The sequence below is a fragment of the Lissotriton vulgaris genome, chromosome 1_1 (genome assembly GCF_964263255.1).
Source record: "Lissotriton vulgaris chromosome 1_1, aLisVul1.2, whole genome shotgun sequence".
Taxonomy (NCBI): domain Eukaryota; kingdom Metazoa; phylum Chordata; class Amphibia; order Caudata; family Salamandridae; genus Lissotriton; species Lissotriton vulgaris.
The window spans coordinates 1192878751-1192901880 of NC_141685.1; the positions used below are offsets into that span (position 1 = coordinate 1192878751).

General features: G+C 47.3%; 1 protein-coding gene across 1 annotated transcript in view; it reads left to right on the top strand.

Moving 5' to 3' along the window:
- Positions 1-23130, top strand: part of LOC147748891 (myomegalin-like) — a 1575921-nt gene that overhangs the window by 489104 nt on the left and 1063687 nt on the right. The window contains exons 9-10 of the mRNA XM_086928761.1: positions 15413-15532; positions 21067-21225. Of these exons, the coding sequence (XP_086784887.1) occupies positions 15413-15532; positions 21067-21225 (279 nt within the window). The remainder of the gene's footprint in view (positions 1-15412; positions 15533-21066; positions 21226-23130) is intronic.

Here is a 23130-nt window from a genome sequence, read left to right on the forward strand (position 1 = left end):
GGCGGTCCGGCGTAGATGTGGACTCTGTGAGCGCAGTGTGAAAGAACCTCTCTTGACCCTCATTGGGTGCATAGATGGAGCCAAAGAGAAAACCTAAAGGGCAACAATCTACCCTTAATCTCCGCCGATTTGTGTAGGACTTTGCCTTTAAATCTCTGGGACACAAGTATAGTGACTCCCGCCGTCTTGGTGGTGTTAGAAGAAAAAAACTGGAGGGGAAATTTCCGAGATTGGAGACGATGGCAATCTTGTTGTAAGAGATGCATCTCCTGTAGGAGGCAGATGTCGGCGTGGGCATGTTTCAAGCATAACAGTACGGCCCTGTGCTTTACTGGGTTATTTAACCCTCTCACATTAAGTGTGAGTATTTTAAGCTCCGTGACCGGCATCTACCCTATGGTATGTGTGAGCCTCTGTCCAAGTATGCTAACAGGAAAGGATCTAAGAGCCCAACTAGTGCCCTTCCCCAAAGGGCGCCATCGTCTGGTGCCCGACGCAATCTTAAGCGCCTGGTGGACAAAGAACATTAAACTCCCTCCCAACTGAAACCCCACCCCAAAAAGCCCCAAAAAGATAAGAAAAATACGTTCAAACCTATTGTCCATCATCCGCAGATGCTTGGTAATACAACAAAACAGGTAATTCGTTGATTTCCGATGTAATCCTTCCCACCGACGGCCCAAGGCCGAAAACAAGCAAACTATTGGTCATAGTAACTTAGAAAAGTAAGCCAGGTTGGGTGGAAGCTAAATCCGATGCCACCGCCTCCACTGCGACACCCTGGCCCTCCTCAATCTCCGCCACGGGAGGCTTTTTCACTCGACGTCACCGCCTCTGCGGGCGCCACTGAGGCCTAGAATCGTCACGTTCCGCGGCTTGGCTGGTCGAGTCACTCTCTTCAGCTGGTGGGTCAATGCCCAGTAAAAGGCAGGCTTCAGACAGGGAGCGTAGCTGATAGAGTTTATTATCCAACTTGAACACAAGGCGGAACGGGTGGCCCCAGCTGTAGGAGATGTTGCGTTGTTGCAGGAATACCGTAACTGGTTTAAAGGTTCTGCGTTTCTGCAGAGAGACGGCTGACAAATCCTGGAACAGGACTGGTGACTGATCTCTAAAAGAGAGGGGGTGCATCTGGCGGGCCTTTTGGAGGATCGCTTCTTTGGTGCAGTAGTCCTGCACACATACTAAGATGTCTGGAGCGGGGCCGAGGCAGAGCGTGGGGGACCCACCCGGTGTGCCCTGTCCAGGCGAAGCTCTGCATCCAGAGGGAGCCCCAGTATGTGGTGAAGAGTTCTCGTGCGAAACCGAACAGATCCTTTGTGTCATCAGTCAAGTTCACTCCCCGGATCCTAACGTTGTGGCGCCGGGAGCGGTTCTCCAGGTCCTTCAGGTGGCTCTGCAGATCTACTTGTTGGTCATGGATCTGTATAATTTCCTGCTGCCGGGACGCTATTTCAGTGTCTTTCCCATTGCTTTTGCCCTCGAGGTCCGCCACACGCTCTCCAATACTGTCTATGTCTCTGCGAACCTCTTTGATCTCCTCCGTAAATTCCCGTTTCAGGGTGTGGATATCTTCTCGCAGGATGTTAAACAGTGACTCCAAGAAGGACTTGGTGATGGGTTCCGACCCATCCTCCCGACCAGAGGTGGGCCGGGTAATACTCGTAGCCATGGGGTTGAGTTGTTAACTCGCCTGCGCTTTAGCAAACAAATCCTTCAAGGTCTTGTCTTTACGTCCCCTGGACGTGGACATTGCACGTTCCAGGTACCACAGGAATCGCAGATGGGGCACGTTTCATCCCAATGATTCCAAGTGATTGAACAGTCCCAGGAGTAATGATTCGGGCTCCAGCAACCCGTTTAGTCCAAAGGGCCTCACCCTCGCACTCTGGATGTCGGGGGGCATCCAGTGTGAGCCACTCAGCTTCTCGGCTCCTCAAAGCTATGCCAACCTCTGTGTCTCCAGTCAGCTTGTGCTCCTGCCTCTCTAAGGTTAGTCCTCGAGGGGGGCACCGATGAGCCTAGTAGGCCCTTACACCAGGGAGGTCGCTCCCTAGCACCGTCGCATTGCAGTCTTTCACTCCTGCGGTGCCCCCAAGCAAGCTGCAGCCCCCACCTCCGCACCTTTGTGCCCCCAGACTGCTCCGCCACTTTCTTGCTCTCTCCCTCAACTCTCAGGACCGTACCTCGGCCAGCACTCATCCATAGGGGGGTGCCACGACCACTGCAGGCCTTCAGGCGTGAAAACTGCCAGTTCCTTGTCTCAAAATGGTGGTCGGGCCCCTCTCCTCCTTAGTGGTCCCCGCGACGTGGCGTGCCCGATGCCTCCCCCGTGGCGCCAGCCAAGTCCACTAGGGTCCCCAGTACCGGCCAGAAAGCCGGCTTACCTGACCGTCCGTAGTCTTGTGGGCTCCTGGCTCTAGACTCCTCAGGTGGCACTCTGGAGAACCGCCGGCAGCACCTCAGCAGGTCGTCTCCATGGGGACCCCCACACCACAGGCTCTCTGGCGTGTTGCTAGGCCCGGTCCACCGCTGTTTACTCTGCCCACGCAAGGTCTGATCGAGGGGTTGAGAGGGGGCACCACACCCCGTCCAAGGCCACACCAGGCCCTATCTGCTACTGCCACCGGTCCTACCGTATGCTCCCCACCCCCGGCTGCCAGTCGGCAGGAGTAGGGTGACCAACTGGCATTGGTGCAAATTCAGGACGGTGAGTGTAAAAATTCAGGACAAAGGGTCAAAATTCAGGACACAAATTCAGGACAGGAGGTCAAAATTCAGGACAAAACTTCAGGACAATAGGTACGTTTTACAGACACATCAGGAGTCGCGTAATAGTATATAAGTAAGCCCAGCCATTTCCAAACATATTCAACCATTTGCAAACCTATCCATCATGTATCCTTCCATCTATCATTTCACTCATCCATCCCTTCATCCATCCCCTCATCCATCCTTTCACTCATCCTCCATTTTCCATCCATCCACCCTTTCACCCTATCTATCTGTAAACTTATCCATCCACTCTTCATCCCGTCCATCCATTCACTCATCCATTCAGCCATTTACCCTTTCACCAATCCAGCCATCCTTTCACTTACTAATCCTTCCACCCATCCACTCTTTTAGTCATCCATCCATCCTCCCTTTCTCTCTCCATCGACCCTTTCACTTAGCCTTCCATCCATCCACCCACCCACCCATCCATCCATCTACTCATCCACTCATGAATCCATCCATTGCCCCTATCACTCATCCATCTATCATTTCACTCCTTCACACATCTATTCATCCTTTTGTCCATCTACCCTCCCTTTCACTCACTCATCCATCCTTACACCCACCCTTTCACTCATATGTCCATTCATTCACCCTTGCACTTATCAATCCATCAATCCATCCATCATTTCACACATCCACCTACCCCCATCATCCATCCACCCACCATCCACCCACCCACTCATCCATCCGTTCACCCACCCACCATCCAATCCACTGATCCATCCTTTCACCCACCCACCCACCATCCACCCACCCACCCACTCATCCATCCATCCTTTCACCCACCCACTCATCATCCATCCATCCATCCTTTCACCCACCCACTTATCCATCCATCCTTTCACCCACTCTCCATCCATCCATCCTTTCACCCACCCACCCATCATCCATCCATCCATCCATCTGTCCTTCCCCTCATCATCATCCATCCATCCATCCCCTCATCATCCATCCATCCTTCCCCTCATCATCCATCCATCCTTTTCCCTCATCATCCATCCATCCTTTTCCCTCATCATCCATCCATCCTTTTCCCTCATCATCCATCCATCCATCCATCTGTCCTTCCCCTCATCATCCATCCGTCCTTCCCCTCATCATCCATCCATCCTTCCCCTCATCATCCATCCATCCTTCCCCTCATCATCCATCCATCCTTTTCCCTCATCATCCATCTGTCCTTCCCCTCATCATCCATCCATCCATCCATCTGTCCTTTCCCTCATCATCCATCCATCCTTCCCCTCATCATCCATCCATCCTTTCACCCCCCTAATCATCCATCCATTCCCTCATCATCCATCCTTTCACCCACCCCCTCATCATCCATCCATCCACCCTTCCCCTCATCATCCATCCTTTCACCCACCCCCTCATCAACCATCCATCCATCCATCCATCCCCTCATCATCCATCCTTTCCAGTCATCCATCCTTCCCCTCATCCATCCTTCCTTTCATCCATCCTTCCCCTCACCCATCCATCCATCCCATCCATTTATCCTGCCCCTCATCCATCCATCCTTCCCCTCCATCCATCCATCCTTCTCCTCATCCATCATCCTTCCCCTCACCCATCCATCCATCCCATCCATTTATCCTGCCCCTCATCCATCCATCCTTCCCCTCCATCCATCATTATTCCCCTCATCCATCCTTCCTTTCATCCATCCTTCCCCCCATCCATCCTTCCCCCCATCCATCCATTCCATCCATCCATCCTTCCCCTCATCCATCCATCCTTCCCCTCATCCATCCTTCCCCTCCATCCATCCATCATCCTTCCCCTCATCCATCTTTCCCCTCATCAATCATCCAGCTACCCTTCCACCCATACATCCAGCTATTTACATTTTCTCTCCATCCTTCCCCTCACTCATCAATCCATCTATCCTCTTTCATTATCCATTTATTCAATCTTTCATTCATCCATTCACTCTTTCACTAATTCATCCAGCCATTCACACATCCCTTCACTTACTCACTCGCCCACCTTTTCATATTAATTTTTAGCTGAGCCCTTTTGAGAAGAGGCTCATCAAGAACTTCACCCTCGCTGCAGGGGCCGTTCCAGGACTGGGACAGAAGCCACCCAGGGCGGAGACAGGATCCACCACAGGGGGACAGGAGACATCAGACGGGGGGACAGGAGCCTCAACATGGGGGGACAGGAGCCATCCCAGGCGTGGGGTGGACTGGAGCCACAACATGGGGGGACAGGAGCAGGAGTCATCACAGCAGAGGGAACGTGATCCACTAGGTTGGGCACAGGGGTGGGCTTGCAGTATTCTAGTATCATCTTGGGCTTCTCGCCCCCTCCTGCACAAGACAACGAGAAGACAGGCTCTCTGTCCAAAATGCCATCCCCACTGTGATATAATAATAATAATATAATACCGATATTTATATAGCGCGAACAGCTACCTCACAAGGAGGTGTCCCGGCGCTGAGTGATCATTTTTCCAGGTAGGAATGGGCGGAAAAAGGGGAGAGAGTGTTTAGTTATTCTGGGAAAAGAGCCAGGTCTTTAGCTGCCTCTTAAAACTGGCTTCCGTTGGAGCCAGTTGGATGTTGACCGGTAGGGCGTTCCAGAGTGTCGCCGTGCAGGCAGAGAAAGATCTGCCTCCGAGTCTGGCTCTCTTGGCGCGGGGGATGGAGAGCTGGTTTCGTGAATTAGAGCGCAAGCATCTCTCCTGATAGTATCTGGGGAGTCTAAGCTTTAGATAGGAGGGGCAGGTCCCCTTTTGGGCTCTAAACGCTAGAGTTAGAGCTTTAAACTTGATTCTGCAGGCTACAGGGAGCCAATGCAGATCGCGCAAGTACGGAGAGACATGCTGTTTAAAAGGGATGTTTTTTAGCAGTCTCGCAGCCGCGTTCTGCACGATCTGCAGTCGTTGCACCAGATATTTGGGTAGGCCAAGGTAGAGGCCGTTTGCGTAATCCAGTCTGGAAGTGACTGTAGCATGGACCACCGTCTTGCGACAGTCTTCAGGCAGAAGGGACAGAAATTTACGAAGGTTTCTTAGTTTATGGAGACAGCACGCAGAGACCTGCTGTATATGTGAAGAAAAGGAGAGACTCTCATCCCATCTTACTCCCAGATTTTTCGCGTTGGTGCTGGGTAGAGGAGGGATACCCATTTCGGAGGGCCACCACAGGCTTGGGGGGGGCCGAGTATGTTTGCCAAAGAAGATGACCTCCGTCTTGCTCGCATTCAATTTGAGTTTGTTTGCATTCATCCATTTGGCAACATCTCGCAAACATCCCTTCATATTGCTGAAGGCTGCCTCTGAGACGTCCGAGAAGGGGAAGATTAATTGTGTGTCGTCGGCGTATGAAATCGCCTTGACACCCCAATTAGCAATAAGGGAAAAGAGAGGAGCCAGATAAATATTAAAAAGTAGTGGACTGAGGGCCGAGCCCTGAGGGACACCACACCAGAGGGGTTTAGGTTTTGAGGAAAGGGGGCCCAAGGCTACTTTCTGGGTACGATCCGTAAGATAGGACTGTAGCCAGCCCAGAGCCTTATCTTCCAGGCCTGTGTTTTTTAGCCTTGACAGTAGCCTCACATGATCCACAGTATCAAAAGCGGCAGATAGATCCAGGAGCACCAACATAGCCGATGCTCCTGAATCTAAAGACCACCTGATCGACTCAGCTACTTCTATCAGAGCGGTCTCAGTGCTAAAGCCCGCCCTGAAACCCGACTGGGTTTCATGTAGTGTGTCTCTTTCTTCTATGAACCTGTTCAGTTGGCGCTGTATCAGTTTTTCAAACATTTTGCCAGGGGCCGCTAACAGGGAAATTGGCCGGAGATTGCTCAGATCATCCGGGGCACCGTTTGGTTTCTTTTTTAAAGGCAGGAGTGTGGCATGTTTCCAGCAATCAGGGAATAGACCAGTTTTGATGGATGTATTCCAGATATGTAGCAATGAAGTGGCAATTGAGTCCGACATCATTTTCCAGAGCTTGGGCGGGCAGGGGTCATCAGGAGCCCCTGATTTACATTTTTGTAATTCCCTTTTGGCCTCGGCGAGGGAAATAGGATGGAATTGAGCTAAGGCGGGGAGGGAAGCCACATTATCATTTGTGTCGGACATGATTGTGGGCTCGGGACTGGTGAAGGTGTCGTAGACTTTCTCGATCTTTTTATCAAAAAAGACCGAGATGTCCTCGCAGAGTTTCTCCGACGGAGTCACTTCAGTTTCAATTGCCCGAGGTTTAAAAAAGGATTGAACAATTTTAAAAACTTCCTTGCTGGATTGTTCAGCTTGCTGAATGGAGGTTGCAAAGAACAATTGTTTTGCTTTTTTTATGGATTTGTGGAAAACACGCAGGGCTTCTTTATAGCTAATTTTTGCTGATGTGGAATAGTTTATCCGCCAGAGACGCTCTAGTTTTTTGCAATGACTTTTTTCAGCCAATAGCTCAGTCGAGAACCATGGGGCCGAAGGGGATTCTCTGCGTGATGTAGCGATTTTTGCAGGCGCGATAGTATCCAGCGTATTACCAATCCAGAGATTTAGAGCCACAGCGTCCGAGTTCACATCTGATGACAGAGTTGGAGTAGTGGCTGAGAGAGCAGGACAGAGAGTCTCTGCTGATATGTTAGCCCAGTTTCTGCGAACATAGGATCGTCTCCCTTTTGTCTGGTGGTGGGAGGGGAAGGAGAAAGAAAAAGGGATTAAGAAGTGATCCGTCCAGAGCAGTGGTTGTGCGGTTTTGGCTGAACAGTCTGGGATATTGGAGAATATAAGGTCCAACGTGTGGCCTGCCTTATGCGTTGGTTCCGAGATAATTTGGAATAGGTTCGCCGCTTCCAGAGTAGAAATAAATTGGGTGGCTAGGGGGCAGTCTAGGCTGTCAATGTGAACATTGAAATCGCCAACTGCAATAAAATGGGGGTGAACTATTGAGCTTTGGACTATAAGGTCCATTAGTTCGGCAGTATAGTTGGTAAGGCAATCCGGGGGCCGATAGATGATCAGGCCGGCTAGAGACAAATGGGGGTTTATCTGAAAGCAGAAATGAAGCCCCTCAATGCCTGGGATGGAGGTAGGCGTTGAGGAGGATAGTGTATATTTGTCTTTAAAAATAATCGCTACCCCACCACCCTTTTTATCATTTTTTCTGTTTGAGACGCTCATTTTGTAGCCTGGTGGGACAGCCAGTAAGATAGAAGCTACACTGTCCACAGACAGCCATGTTTCTGTAAGAAATAGAGCGTCCCAATCAGAGTCCTCTAATAGCAGCCAGATGTCGTCAGCATGCCTGGGGAGGGATCTGCAATTTAATAGGGCGGCTTTAATAGTGATGTCAGGGTGGTTAATCGGGGAGCCTGTTTTAGAATTTAAAACTGCTGTTTTAGGGAGTGGAACTTCGCGAAGTGTCGAGTGGCACACCGGACATGATTGCGGTAGTGTAACGTTGGCCAGGTCATACCTGAGAGCATGACAGGGATTGTCTGTATTCAGGGCTAGTAATGCAGACTTGGACCAAACGATCCGGGTGGCGTCCCTACTCTTACCGACAGCGTGGCTGGCGCTGGTCGCGGTCCCGTCGCGGACGGGCGCAGACGGGCTTGCCTTAGGCGCGCCTTCGGCGCGCAAACGGCACCCCCGCTGCGCCCGTCCGCTGCGCCTCCGGAACATACACATATTTTATAGTGGCGGGAGAGAGTAGTGAAGGGGGCGTGGCCTCACAAAAGGGGCGTGGCCTCAATCGACGCCAGGAATGGCGGCAGCGCTAAACTCCGCTGTGCACCTCTCTACGAGGAGTTGAGAGCCCAGTGCTGAAATGCCACGAGGAGATAAGTGGTGAACACAGGTAAATGTGACTCTCAAACAATTTAAAAGGTTTTAAAAATAGTAAACAAACACCCTCCCGGCTTCCGCCTCAGGAGACCTAGAAAAGCAATTAACCGGCGCTTTTAGTCAGCGAGCCTTATATATGCTCCAGGTTGTTGTTCTGCTTCGGTAAGGGGGCGTGGCCTCACAAAAGGGGCGTGGCCTCAATCGACGCCAGGAATGGCGGCAGCGCTAAACTCCGCTGTGCACCTCTCTACGAGGAGTTGAGAGCCCAGTGCTGAAATGCCACGAGGAGATAAGTGGTGAACACAGGTAAATGTGACTCTCAAGCAATTTAAAAGGTTTTAAAAATAGTAAACAAACACCCTCCCGGCTTCCGCCTCAGGAGACCTAGAAAAGCAACAGTACTTACAGGAGATACTCTAAGAGAACTGATTGAACTGATTGTCCTCCATACTTTGTTAATCAGTGTGGGTGCGATTGTGCCATTTCTTTATTGTATTACATTATGCATGTTTGAAGAACCGAGGTTTTCTTACAAATTAGTGACAGTAATTAAGCTCGGTGAAGAGAAGCAGGTGCTGCCTCGGTGTAATCAGGGGTGTAATCTGGCGGAGTCTAGGATGTTTGGGGCCCTGGGTAGAAATGGAATGTGTGAGCCCCCCTCTAAATAGCAGATACAAGACGCATTCAGGGCTGTTTGCATGTGAATGGATGTCCCCTGCTCCTGAACCTGCAGCCCCTCCCTCTGTCACCTTCCAGCACCTCTTAACAGCTCCTCAAGGGCTGGAGGTGTGAGGGTTGCCATCCCGCTGTGCCTCTACAGTGCTGTTGGGGGTCTTAGCTTTCATACAGCATCGGAGTCAAGAAGGGAGGTGGGGGCAAGCTGTGCCCGGTTAAAATTACGGACAAATGGCGTCCGTTAAAGAATCCTTCACGGACAAAGGACAGACAGCCAAAATTACGGACTGTCCGTGAAATTTACGGACGGTTGCTCACCCTAGGCAGGAGAGAGTCAAAAGCTGCCGGCGGGCCCGCAACTGTGTCTGCGCTGGCCCAGTCCTATAGATGCCAGCGGGCCAGGCCTCACACCTCGCTCCACTCTGATGGCACTCCGCTGCGGCCCCACCATGCCTCTGTACCTTCCAGGTGGGCTCACTCTCTCGGTTCTTCTAAGGTCCGCAGTGCCGCCGCACTCTTTCCTCAGCCGCCCAGCGGGGGAACGACAACACCCGCCAGTGGGCCCACAGCAGCTTCCGTGCGGGCCCGATGTCGAGGGCCCGGCGCCGGCAACTCAAGGGTCGGGCCTCACCAATCCTGCACCGCAGCGGTCTCTCCACTTCGTGACCCTCTCGCTCGGGCCGGCACGGCGACGCGAGTCACAGCTCTCTCCGGACAGATCGGAGCCTCGGCCACGGGTCCACCCCACGTCCCCTGCAGCTCCCAGGCGGCACAGTCAGGCTCCGTCGGTCTCACTGCTGACCTCGCGTTCCTGCTCCCGCGAGCACAATCACCACCAGGATCGAGCCCAAATGTTGCAGGGACCTTTCCGACCCCCAAAGAAGAGCTGACAGAGAGCTGAAACAGGCTCTAGGCCAGGGCTAAACAAGGACGTCGGTGGGAGCTCGGGAGCAACACGTCCGCTCACACCGCCACACCCCCGCTTGATTTATTTTAGAGAGTTAACTGCTTCACACTGAAGGATTGTAGTTATTGCTTAAGGTGGCTCACCAATGCCCTAAACTAATACTCCCAATTTCTTAAACATACATAATTAAAACAGAATTTACATGTCAAGTCAAGTCAAGTCAATAAATTTATATAGCGCGCTACATACCCAGAGGGTCTCAAGGCGCTTGAAGAGGGGTGGGGAATTACTTGTCAAATATCCACGTTTTAAGTTGCTTTCTGAATGCTAGGTGGTTCTGAGTAAGGCGAAGGTGAGTGGGAAGTGAGTTCCAGGTTTTAGCTGCCAGGTAGGAGAAGGATCTACCTCCCATGGTGGCCTTGTTGATTCGAGGTACAGTGGCAAGGGCTTGGTTGGAGGATCGTAGCTGGCGAGGGAGGGTGTAGAAGGACAGTCGTGTGTTGAGGCATTCAGGTCTGGTTTCGTAGAGTGCTTTGTGTGCATGGGTAAGGAGCCGGAAAGTAATCCTCTTATTGACGGGGAGCCAGTGGAGGTTTTTCAGGTGACCGGAGATGTGTTCTTTACGCGGGATGTCTAATATGAGCCTGGCTGAAGCGTTCTGGATGCGTTGGAGTTTTTTCTGGAGTTTTGCGGTGGTACCGGCGTAGAGGGTGTTTCCGTAGTCCAGTCGGCTCGTGACCAGAGCGTGGGTGACTGTTTTTCTAGTTTCGGTGGGGATCCAGCGAAATGTTTTTTTGAGCATGCGAAGAATGTTGAAGCAAGATGAAGAGACGGCGTTGACTTGTCTGTTCATCGAAAGTGAGGAATCCAGGATGATGCCCAGGTTCCGTGCGTGGTCCGTCGGGATGGGTGCTTTTCCGAGGGCCTCTGGCCACCAAGAGTCGTCCCAGGCGGAGGGGGAGGTGCCTAGGATGAGGACTTCTGTTTTGTCTGAGTTCAGTTTCAGACGACTGTGCTTCATCCATTCTGCTACTTCTTTCATTCCTTCATGCAGGTTGGTTTTGGCAGTGTTAGGGTCTCTGGTGAGTGATAGGATCAGTTGAGTGTCGTCTGCGTAGGAGATGATGTTGAGGTTGTGTTGGCGTGCGATGACCGCAAGGGGGCTCATGTATACGTTGAAGAGGGTGGGGCTGAGTGAAGATCCTTGTGGTACGCCGCAGATGACTTCAGTGGCCTTTGACTTGAATGGTGGAAGGCGGACTCTCTGGGTTCTTCTGGTGAGGAACGAGGTGATCCATTCTAGTGCTTTTCCTTGGATTCTGACGTTTCTGAGGCGTTGTAAAAGGGTGCTGTGACAGACCGTGTCGAAGGCAGCGGAGAGGTCGAGGAGAATGAGGGCGACTGTGTCACCATTGTCCAGTAGAGTTCGAATGTCGTCTGTTGCTGCTATAAGGGCGGTTTCAGTGCTGTGCTTGGCTCGGAAGCCGGATTGTGAGGAGTCGAGGGATTTGTTGGTTTCGAGGAAGGCGGCGAGCTGGTTGTTGACCGCTTTCTCGATGACTTTGGCCGGGAATGGAAGGAGTGAGATAGGGCGGTAGTTTTTGAGTTCGGTGGGGTCAGCTGTGGGTTTTTTCAGGAGGGCGCTGAGTTCGGCATGTTTCCAGCTTTCCGGGAAGGTTGCGGAGTTGAGGGAGCAGTTGATGACGTCTCGGAGGTGTGGTGCTATGATCCTGTTGTTCCTGCCCTATCTGTTTGGGAACCCAGACAAAGAACTCGGGATGCGACTGCTGTTGATATATAAAGAAGGTCTGTTACCACAGGAGATCCATTCTGTCATCCCTTAACAGTACTGCTGTGAGGGTCACCACACCACCCAGGACATTCACCCACCCGTTCATGGTATAACCTCCACCAAACCCCTAACTCCTGATTGTGCACCTGTGCGAATTCCTTGGTGTAAAAGCACCAAGTTACAAGACTTGGGGTCCCGCAGCAGCAGATGATCTATTCAAGTCTGGTGAAATTAATCTTGGGTCGATTAGGCCCTAGGGTTAATTCCCTATGAAAGAGCAATAGGCTCTATGCCATATCCATTTCACGTGAGAATAAGCCTTCGTTCATTCCATGATACCAGTGCTTTTTTACTGATGTTGCAAGGTGCCTGAGTGGCGGCACTGGGTAGCATGAAAAGACACCAGATTCTTGCTGGTAGCATACATTTGCTCTGATAAGTGAGTGAGGTGAGAAATCTGACAAAAACCTTCGGTAGACCCTTGTGTACCTTCCATGACTAATTTTGTTTGTGTTACAGTAAGCCTAAGCACCAGATTAGACAGGAAACAGTACGGAAAAGAAAGCTAGAACTGTGCAGTTTTGCACTGGTTTCAGAAGCCACACATGCTGCTGCTCAGCCTGGTGCCTTAACGTAATCCAGTTGTTAAAATGTGTTAAATTAAAATGAGCTTTTCATACTGGAAGAAGCCTGGCTGGAATTTGAACCATTCTGTACCTTTCAGGTTTTTCTTAAAACTTCGTCTGAGCTCTTCAAGTGTCCCTTCATATTCCTTCTTGTTCCTTTCTGTGCATTCGCTGAATATTTCTTGAATATTTTTTTCCTCTTGTTCATCTTGTTCATTTTAATACTGTTCTGCTACGTAGACTTGTAGTGTTTAATGTATACCGTGGTACTTTAATCTCAAGTTAGTCTTGTTCTTTACTCAGTTTTGAAAAAGCACTTCATTTTTTCACTGAGGGCCAATAGGACGAAACTCTGCTGCCTGATGGTACCTCTTTCAGTGTACAAAAGATTACAAACTGTATTCTACATCCCATTCTTTCAGAATCTTTTCTGATGTGTTCGCAAAATAATTTTAGACCAGGCTCCAAACTCTACAAATGCCTACAACGACAGAAAGTCCTCCACCAAGAATAAAAACTCGTTTCCAGGAGAATTAAACTTACATTATCTTGCGTGGGTATGAAATATGATTGAGGTTGAAACGGTGAACTAACGAGATCACCCCCTTCTTTTCGAACCGTTTAATTCATTCCTGTTCATGGATATGCAGATCCTGGATTTAGTCAGATCGTTTAAGCCTGTAGCTTCTGGGTGATTTTCTGACAAGCTCCTCCAGATTTTTCAAAGCCAATTCAGGGACATTTCACAACAGATTACGAATAAGCAATAATCAATAAAAGTGTAGCTGGACAAGGTCTTCTTGAGATTCAGTGGGTTGCAAGGCTCAGTACACTAAGGGCCAGATGTCTGTAACTTCCATTTAGCGAGTCCTTAATAGCGATTTTTACCGAATCGCTATTAAATACTCGCTAAATGGAATGTAGGTAGGAATCGCTAAAATATTAGCAATTCCTTAACATTCCTTAATAACGAATTGGTAATTGAGATTCGTTATTAAGGAATACCTAGCCATTCATTCCTATGGGCTTGGAGGCCCATAGGAATGAAGGGGAAGAGATTCACTATTAGCGATTCAGTAATACTGAATCGCTAATAGCGGGAGCTATTTCAAGGGTGCCAGGGTGTCCAAAGGACACCCTGTTGCACCCCTGAAATGTGCATGTGTGCACATGTGGTGCACATACATGCCCTAAGGGCATGGATTTGTGACACATGGCACATTTAAAAAAGCAAAAAAGTGCTTTTTTGAAGGAAATCGCTACTTACCACCAACTTGAAGTTGGTGGTAATTAGCGCTTCCTTAAGGCTTAAGTGTACTCTTTTTAGTGCTACGTACATTGCATTTAAGGAATCGGTATTTCCGATTCCTTATATGCAAGAGCAAAATAAGGAATCGCTATTGAGCGATTCCTTATTTTGCAAGTAGGTTTCAACTCACCTATATTGCACATGGCTAAATACTGGTCGGTAACTCAGAAATATACCGAATTTTGGCATTACCGACTAGTATTTAGCCACCTACATCTGGCCCTAAGTATCTTGCATTAAAGATTCATCGTTTCATTGTACTGGGCAACCTACCAGCTCAATACGAGATTGTTAAGATGGTCTTTGGGTAGGCTAAATTGGCAGATTCGCCTACCTCGTTTGTGTTGGTTGTGTGACTGAGGTTTGAGATAATCAAGGGAATAATATCAACCACCAGGCCTCTTTTCTAAAATCCATTCTGTCACTGGTATATTTCGAATCTGATGACTACACTTGTTAGCCTCGATACAGTGAAGTTCTGTGGTTGGGGCTTTCATTCATTTGTGAAAAGAATTTTTTTTAGGGGTGTGGGAAACAGTTTTTTTTTTGGTATCGTATTGCTTTCAGTGGAGGGCTCCCCTTATTTAATTCCTTCTCTGCTCCCTGTATGTTTCAGAGCTAGACTGAAGAATCTGCTGGTTAAGGGTACAGATGCAGCAGTTACTAGGCCAGGCTTGCAATCAAGAATTGCAAGGAGACAAGCAGAATACACGCCTTTCCTTCTTTTGCATGCCCGGATCCGTAATTCTGTCGCACAATCCTTCATTCACCATTTATCTTCTGTTTTCCAAAAGGACCAGAAGACATGCCACTTCAACGAACACCTTGTTAACAAGTAATTACAGCTATTGCTCCCTCCACCCTCATACATTATGTAAAGAATGTCCCCGCTACAGGAAAGCTGTAAGATATACTTTGTTACCTTCTTGCAACCACGCTTTCCTGATTAGTGTTTCATTTGAGCTCCTATGTACATGAAGTGGCCTCGTGAAAATATTTTACTTTGGTTACCAAATCACTGGTACTCCATCACTGGTGTCTTTTTTAGCAGTCTGGTGCATCTCTCTTTAGGCTCATTTGAAAGGGTGCCTGTAAGTTTCCTACTTCAATATTTCACAAATAGAGCTTAAAGACCGTAATATGATATGAGTGTTTATCTACATTAAATTGTCAAGGGAAGTTGGATGACCAGTGTCTCAATACAGTTGCTAGGCTACAAAGTAGGTAATAGTTGGTTCCTGTGTTCACCGTTCTCTTTATGATACCCATATTGACGAACAAAGTATTTTTTATTTTTGCATTTTAGGATTTTCAGTCAACGTTATTTTCCCATTTTCTTACCTCCTTTTTTTCTAATAAAACTGGATGTTTTTTTGCAGTGAAAGATACCGGACAAGAGTTTTTTCAGTATGGAAACAATTTTGGAAAATGCTATATCTGACTAATTATTGGAGCCTTCTAGGATTATAGTTAGTATGTGACAATATTTAAAAAAATTGTTTTATTTTAGATTTCTCATGAAAAACTGCATCAGACGAGTTCTAAATTAAGTGTTGCAAATGAGGTATGTCAGAAACACGACTGCACCACCCAGAGGCTGAAGGAGACCATTTCAAGCAATACAACTAAGGTAAGTGGATTTGTTATGTTGCAAAGAGAGAGCAGGTTTTATTTACTATTGTTTGAAAGATTTTCAATTCACTTATAAATAATATGCCTAAACCTTTTCTGTTTTAATGAAGGCAAGGCTTTTAAATGTATTTGTGAAATATTGTTTACATTTTGAAGAAAATAGAAAAGTCTTTATTACGTTCTGTTTTTAAAAAAACATTTGTGTATTTGCTATTACGTTCCAAACTTTTTATTGAAGTTAATTATAGCAGTTGGTTGTGTACACTTTGATGGTTATCCATAACCGAATAAAGTATTGTTTCGAGGTGATTCGTCAAGTGGGGGCAGAGAAAAAAGGGATCCAAAAACGCGTTTTCCCCATGTTACTTGAAATAGGAACTTTTGACAAAGCTACAGCCCGAACTGCTGAACGGAATTACACCAAATGTGGTAAAAAGGTAGGTCTTGGTCCAGAAAGCGAGCTTTTTTTTTTTAATACTGAGTGCAAATGGAGGCACAGTTTTGAATATTTTTTGCTAGCTGTATTTTATTGTCGCTGGTGGTGCACGCCACCCTGGAGATAGAATTACCGCAGTGTCCACCAATGGTGACATGCAGTACTGAGTGCGATGGGGGGGGGACACAGATGTGGATTTTTAACACCAGTGGTATTTCGTTGTTACTGGTGGTGCTAACCGCTCTGGAGATAGAAATACTGCAGTGTCCACCAGTGGTGAGACGCAGCACTGAGTTCGGTGGGGGGGCACAGGAATGAATATTTACCGCCAGTGTTCATTCCATGAGTGGGCTCCAGACCCTGGCAGTGGGGCTCTTGTGTGGGTGTGCAAATGCAATACGTCTCGCATTTGCGACAGAGTAAGCTATTGGCATTGTAAATGACAATGCCATATATTTATCTGTTTTCAAAACCAACACATAAATAAAAAGTTTGTCATTTACAATGCCAATAGCTCTAACTTTTCCGAAGGCGAAACCGTTGCATTGTAAATGCTTGTTAACAAATGCCTCCGGGACCTGTCCCACCCAGGGGCTCTTTTTTTATTGAAATTTCACAAGGCATAAATTTATATTCATTTTCTCAATGCAATACAGTAATAACAAGGCAAAGCAAAAACTATAAGAAAAAAAAGGGGGGGCAGGGGGATTGGTCTGGTTTATATGCACAGTCTTTTAACCTCTTGATCAGCTCAATGGGTTACACATAAAGGGACATTTACAGCTTTAGGCGTGGTCACAATCTGACATATAATATGTACACTGAGAAATGATATCAGTTATGACATACCCCCAGCATTGAGCTTATGTTGCAGGGACCCTTCAGGCATTTTGAACAGTAGCAAGGGCCTCCAGCCTTATAAGTCTCTTAGAGCGTGCTTGATGCCTGTGGGGTATCTGAGTGCCTCTGGCGCAGAAAGGCAGCAAAGGCAGACCAGATATCTTTGAGCCTGGACGCAGGGGGCATGAGGTCCCACTAAACTGTTCTTGGCAATACGCCACCTATGTTATTCATGTCTCAGTTGTGGGGATGGAGCGCCTGGCCCTGTGCATGGCTACTCTATGCTTAGCTAGTAAAAGTAGCATGGCTATGAGGCGATGGTCTGAAGGTGGGCATCTTTTACATATCCTAGTAAGCTGACTAGGGGGAGTGTATCACTGTGGGTCCAGTAATTTTGTGCACATGTGCAAGTATTTCCCCCCACAATTGTGCTACCTGTGGACACCGCCAAGCAAAATGAAGGAAGGTGGCTAGCTGGGAGGAATAGCGTGGGCCGTTCACGTCTGTACTTAAACCCATATAGAGGATTTGCATTGGGGTACGATAAGTATGATTCAACTATTTTAAATGAATACAGCGGAACCTGTAGTTAGGCAGTAAAAACTACAGGTGGTCACAACAATAAACCCACTGCTCATTCATGTTTGGAGATTCCATATTCCAAATCTGTTTTCCAATCTGCTAGGGCCTTAGGTATCATCACCAGAGGCCTTTGCATAACGATCTAGAGACTTGGTATTAGCTTGCCTGAGAATGAATCTGTAAGTATGTGTTCTAGCACAGGCAGAGTAAGAGGAGGTGCCGTAAATGATTCATGCAGTGCCCGGCATGTGGCATGTAATCAGTAGTATAAGAGGGTATACGAAAAGGAGTTTGGTGCAGCTTCCCCTGCGTGTGGGGTAGAAATAAACTCATTGTCTGGATATAAATCTGCAAAAGTGACAATTTGAGCTTGTGTGCCAGTCTAACAGCCCCGCTGTCAGATAGGGGTGGGGGGGGGGGGGGGGTGGTTGTGGATTATGCACCAGTTTAAGTGACTGGGCATAAAGGAGAGGGACCTTCGCCCTTTTGCGCTTACCGTTTCATGCCTACCTGAGGGTTTCGACTGTGTTTACCTCTTTTTTTGGTTTACTATGAGTATCTTAGAGTTCAGCAGATAGGGGTTGGGGCCAGCGTGGTACTTTTCCACCATATGTGTGGTTGATATGGTGCCGGGTACAGCCATCACAAGTGTAAGAATTGGGCTTGTGCGCAATAGGCGTAGAGTTTTGAAATCTGGTGATCCCATGCCCTGTTGCTCTAACGGAATTGTCCCAGAGACCCTAGATTGTTCATCCCCCCCATATCAAAGTAGTTATGCTGGTCTGCTGGTGCCTTAAGAATGGTGATGTAAGCGGGATGGGCAAATTAAAAAACAGGTATAGTAATTTTTGCAAGGGCTGTTCGGCACACCAGAGACAGGGGGATCTTAGACAATGCTTGCACCCTCGCCACCAATCAAGTGATTGTCCGACCATAGTTTTTGCTCCATACCTCCTGCATGTCCCTGCTAATCCAGTTCCCCATTGCCCACTCCAGCTGGTACTCCGTTTTGAATGGTAGTTTGCTTTCTGTCAATAGGAGTAGTTTAGACTTGGCCCCGTTTATATGCCCCCCAGATAGCGCACCATAGAGAATTAGCTTGCGAGTCATAGGGGCTAAATTCTCCTTTGGATTTTGTACATACAGTGTTATGTCATCTGCCTACAGAGAAATTACCAAGCCCCTAGTTGTGAATCCCAGTCCCCTGTTTGCATGGTATTGTTGTAGGCATGCGGTAATGGTTCAGTTGCTATCGCTAACAGGAGGGGCGATATCGGACACCCCTGGCACGTACCTAGATTTATATGGAAAGGGTTTAATATGTGGCCATTTAAGCACACTCGGGCTCTGGGATTTGTATAAAGGAGATGTTTTTGTTGTTTAAAAGTGGGGCTTAGGCCCAGCCTGGCTAGTAGAGCAAATAGATATGACCACTCCAAGGAATCAAATACCGTGGTGGCGTCGAGCAGGGGAGCCAAGGCAGGCACCTGAGGGACGATGTAGTGCATAATGGCAAATAGGGTATGCATGTTGTGGGAAGTATGACTCCAGACTGACTCTGCACTATTAATGGCAGGAAGAGTTGAACTTTACTGGCTAGCGTCTGATCTGCACCAGAGGTGTACAATCTGGCATAAAATTTAGTCAAGGTGTCGAGCAAGGCAAATGTCTCCCTCGAGCCTTTTCAGGGTGTTCCTGGTGGCCTTTAGTACCCCAGACTGTTCGGGAATGCATACCTCCCTGATTACCACTTTAAATGTCTCCCATAATGTTGATGCTAATTGAACAGTATTGCTATTAACCCCTTCGATGCTTGTGACGGAACCATTCCGTCATAAGCCACGGTTGGGCTGTGCTGATGAAGGAATGGTTCAGTCACGACCACACCCATTTCTATAAGGGCCAGCACAGGAGGAGAATTCCATCAGCAGCGATGGTGTTAAGAGTGAAGTATTCTAAGAATCTCTTTGTTGACTTCCTCCTGGAAGACAGCACCTAATAGGGACTCCTGCGGTAGCTGCCAAGCAGAAGCTTGGAGAATGGAATGTGAAATTTGAAACCATTATATAACTGGGGCGTGATCGGATAATGTGCGTGGTAAATATGTACTTGCATTTGTCCAGTTTATTACATCAGAAGAAACCAATCCGGAATCTAAATTCAAACAAAATTGACAGTAGGGGATAAGTGCTCAAACAGTGTGCTATTTCTTTCAATATTTCAGGCAAGTAAATGCTCAAAGGTAAGAGTACAACCACTGCCAACAGTTGTAAAAACGGATAGACAAGTCTACCCTAAAACACGAACATAGTTTCCAACCTGAGCAAAGCTAGCATCAATCAATGTACATATCAATTACTTGGCTTGTATGCCAAAGGACTTCGTCAGGGAAAGGGTATATATACATTTTTTTAGTTGAAAGATCAATTAAATGGTCAATCCAAGAGCCATACACCCAAACTTGGTCAGGTTCCTCTAAAGTGAGGTTGTCACCTCACATAAGAGATGAGTACCAGACGGGCAAATTTAAGGTCCCGGTAGATAAACGGAGTTTGAACCAAAGTATCGTTGAGGCAGCAATCACGAGCGCGTGGCATGTAAACTAGGAATCTAGTCTGGACCATGCATTGTGTTGTGCCGATATGCAGGTGCCCTCCCGATCACGCGGATGCACCTATATCCAAGCTTCGACCAAGAAATTCTCCTGAGCAATTGCTTTAAGCACCACAATCGCCCTTGGGTGTAGGCAACAGGAGGTGCCAGATTGATCCAATGCATCGTCCATAATAGCATTAAATCCCCACCCCAAATAACAGTTTCATTGCCCAGACTTGCGAGTTTAGACTAGAGATCCCTAAAAAACTTGAGTTGTCACATTTGGAATCATAAATTACCACCAGTCGCGCCTTTCTCCCCAGCAAAATACTCTCAACAATAACGTATCGGACTTCCGTATCAACTATAGATCGGGCGGAGGCCCATCTGAGCTCTCTACTATTAAAATGGCCACCCCCCTGGTATAGTTGGAGTATGTGGTTGAAAAAGTGTCACCCCACCATCTGGCCCTAAGCCAAGTGGACGACTGGCTGTCTAAGCAGAAATGTATGCCCTAATCGTGATTTTGTACCGTCATTAAGACCGCAAAGTATCAATATCAAACATGTGACAGATGCCGTACTGAGCTTGTTAAGTTGAGGGCGCTAGAGTTTGGCCATTCCGGTGGACAAGGAGTTGCAGTCCCTCTAGCCTGTATGCCAGTAAAACCTCTGCATTTTCATCAAGCCCTGTTCCCACCTCCAGTCTTTTACTTTCCGCCTAAAATATGCATAATTTTACTTTGCGCCTCTTCTACTCTAAAGAATCTATCAGTCCTTCCTGTCATCTTCTGACAACAGTTCCAGTTTTAGGTTGAAGGCAGCTGACTAATTAGAACTGCTTATTTAAAAAAATGCTAACAAAAAGCTTAACGTTAGATTGCCAGAAGGAGGTTTTAAATTGCAAATGCTGTAGAAGCTGAAATATTAATAGTAAAGAACAACAGCGTTTTATTCTCTATAAAATCATATTTTGAATGAATGGAGTATTCAGTTGTTGATAGTACATCTTTTTTTAACACAAAATCACTCCACAGACCACTTATGTTGTATCAGCAAACATTAATGTGTTTCTTTTAGGACCTGCATGCTGCTTTGCATCAATTACAAGCACAGCTGCAGGAAGCAGATGAGCAATTACACACTGTGCAGGTGCAGAATAACAATGTGATTCAGGAGCAGCAGCTGACCATTGAGCGCCAAAATCAAGCCTTGCTTCAGAAAGAACATCTTCTACAGGTATTGTGTGGTTTTAACATCTGTCAAGCACACAGGCTTTTAATTATATTGCATGCTGCATCCTTTATTAAATCATATATGAGAGCTGTTTACCTATTGGTTAATGATTGGTTAATGCAACAAAGCCATTTATCTTTATTGGCTAGGTGGATATCTGCAACGGTTGAGCATCATGCATTGTATGACCGTGGTCTGTGTGTGGGTCTTGATGTTATGTATGGGGGTTCCTTTGATGAGAACAACAATCATACAGTTAGGTTGTGTCATATACACATTAGTGTGTTTTTCTGATTTGTATTGTTTTGTTTGAGTCACCTTCTTTATGGTTTATCTCTGGTATGTTCATATGGGATTGGTGGTTTTGCAAGATGCCACTTATTTACATTTTTGAGATGTTTCTGTTTGATTGACCAGGCTATCTTTTATCGTCAATTTGGTGTGCTAGATTACATGTGTTGTGTAGGAATTAATTTTGCCAGGCTTGGCATATCTTTCTGCTTAACAGGAGAACACTGCCTAACTGCCTTCCCTGTGGCTGGTGATTCAAAAGAGGCTTTGACCACTTAATCCAGCAGTGGTAAATGCTGCAGCCACAGGAGGTTTGGTACAAATTAAATGGCCACATTGGTCTTACCTTTTCTGCGTGACTACCAGTCTGACTTCAGATGACACTGGAGCCCTGTGTCCCAGACCAATCGTAACCTCAGGATCGAACCGATGCTCAAAGGGGTCCACCTCTCGACAGCCCATATCAAGTTTACGAAATACGCAGACGTTAGGATGGTCAAGCGGGGGAAGGGAAGGATTGGGGCAGCGGGGAGGGAGACTGTGAATAGAAAAGAAAAGATAGTAATACTCTTTTAGACTAATAAGGTAACTATCATAACCCCTTCCAGTAGTGTAAATGTATATGTATGTGTGTGTAAGTATATATGTATATGTATATTATTGCTTCCTTGTGCCGCCAGGTCGCGCACTCAAACATGGGTGCCTGTATGCAGGGGCGCCACCCCGCTATTATCCGAGCTTTCCTCTCCCTCACCTTCGAAGAAGACACGGCACTCGCGGGAGGAGGGTTCAGTTTCTTTATTTTACCCTCAGAGAACCAGACGCGTATGTATGTATGTATGTATGTATGTATGTATGTATGTGTGTATATATATATATATATATATATATATATATATATATATATATATATATATATATATATATAAATGAATGAAGCTCCTGCCTGGTATCGAACACTTGAAAGGCACTCGAGTGACACCATAGAGCTCCAAGCATAGCACTTTTATTCATGCGGTAAGGAAGACATCTGCATGCTGCTTTCACAGTCCCCACCACTTTCGCAGACTCGTTTCAAGGATTCTCTTCATCAGGGCTGGTGGTGGAATCCACTACCAGCCCTGATGAAGAGAATCCTTGAAACGCGTCGGCGAAAGTGGTGGGGACTGTGAAAGCAGCATGCAGATGTCTTCCTTACCGCATGAATAAAAGTGCTATGCTTGGAGCGCTATGGTGTCACTCGAGTGCCTTTCAAGTGTTCGATACCAGGCAGGAGCTTCGTATATATATATATATATGTGTGTGTATGTATATATATCCACAGCTGTAACTACCTGTAAGGTGGCGTATGGTGCGGAACTCTGGGGTTTCGCCAATTCTGATAAATTGCAGGTAGAGGAAAATAAATACATGAGAAGGCTCCTTAAGGTCCCAAAGGGTGTCCCTGCTTACATTGTCCACGAAGAGCTGGGGGGGGGGGGGGCTTTATAGAGGACAGGATTCAGGTCAGACCCCTGTTAGCATGGCTAAAGATCCGGGACAACCCGGAGGCAGAATTCACCAGGCAAATAATTACGGATTGCCTTGGCAGGGATAGGGGAATGGACATTCCATGGC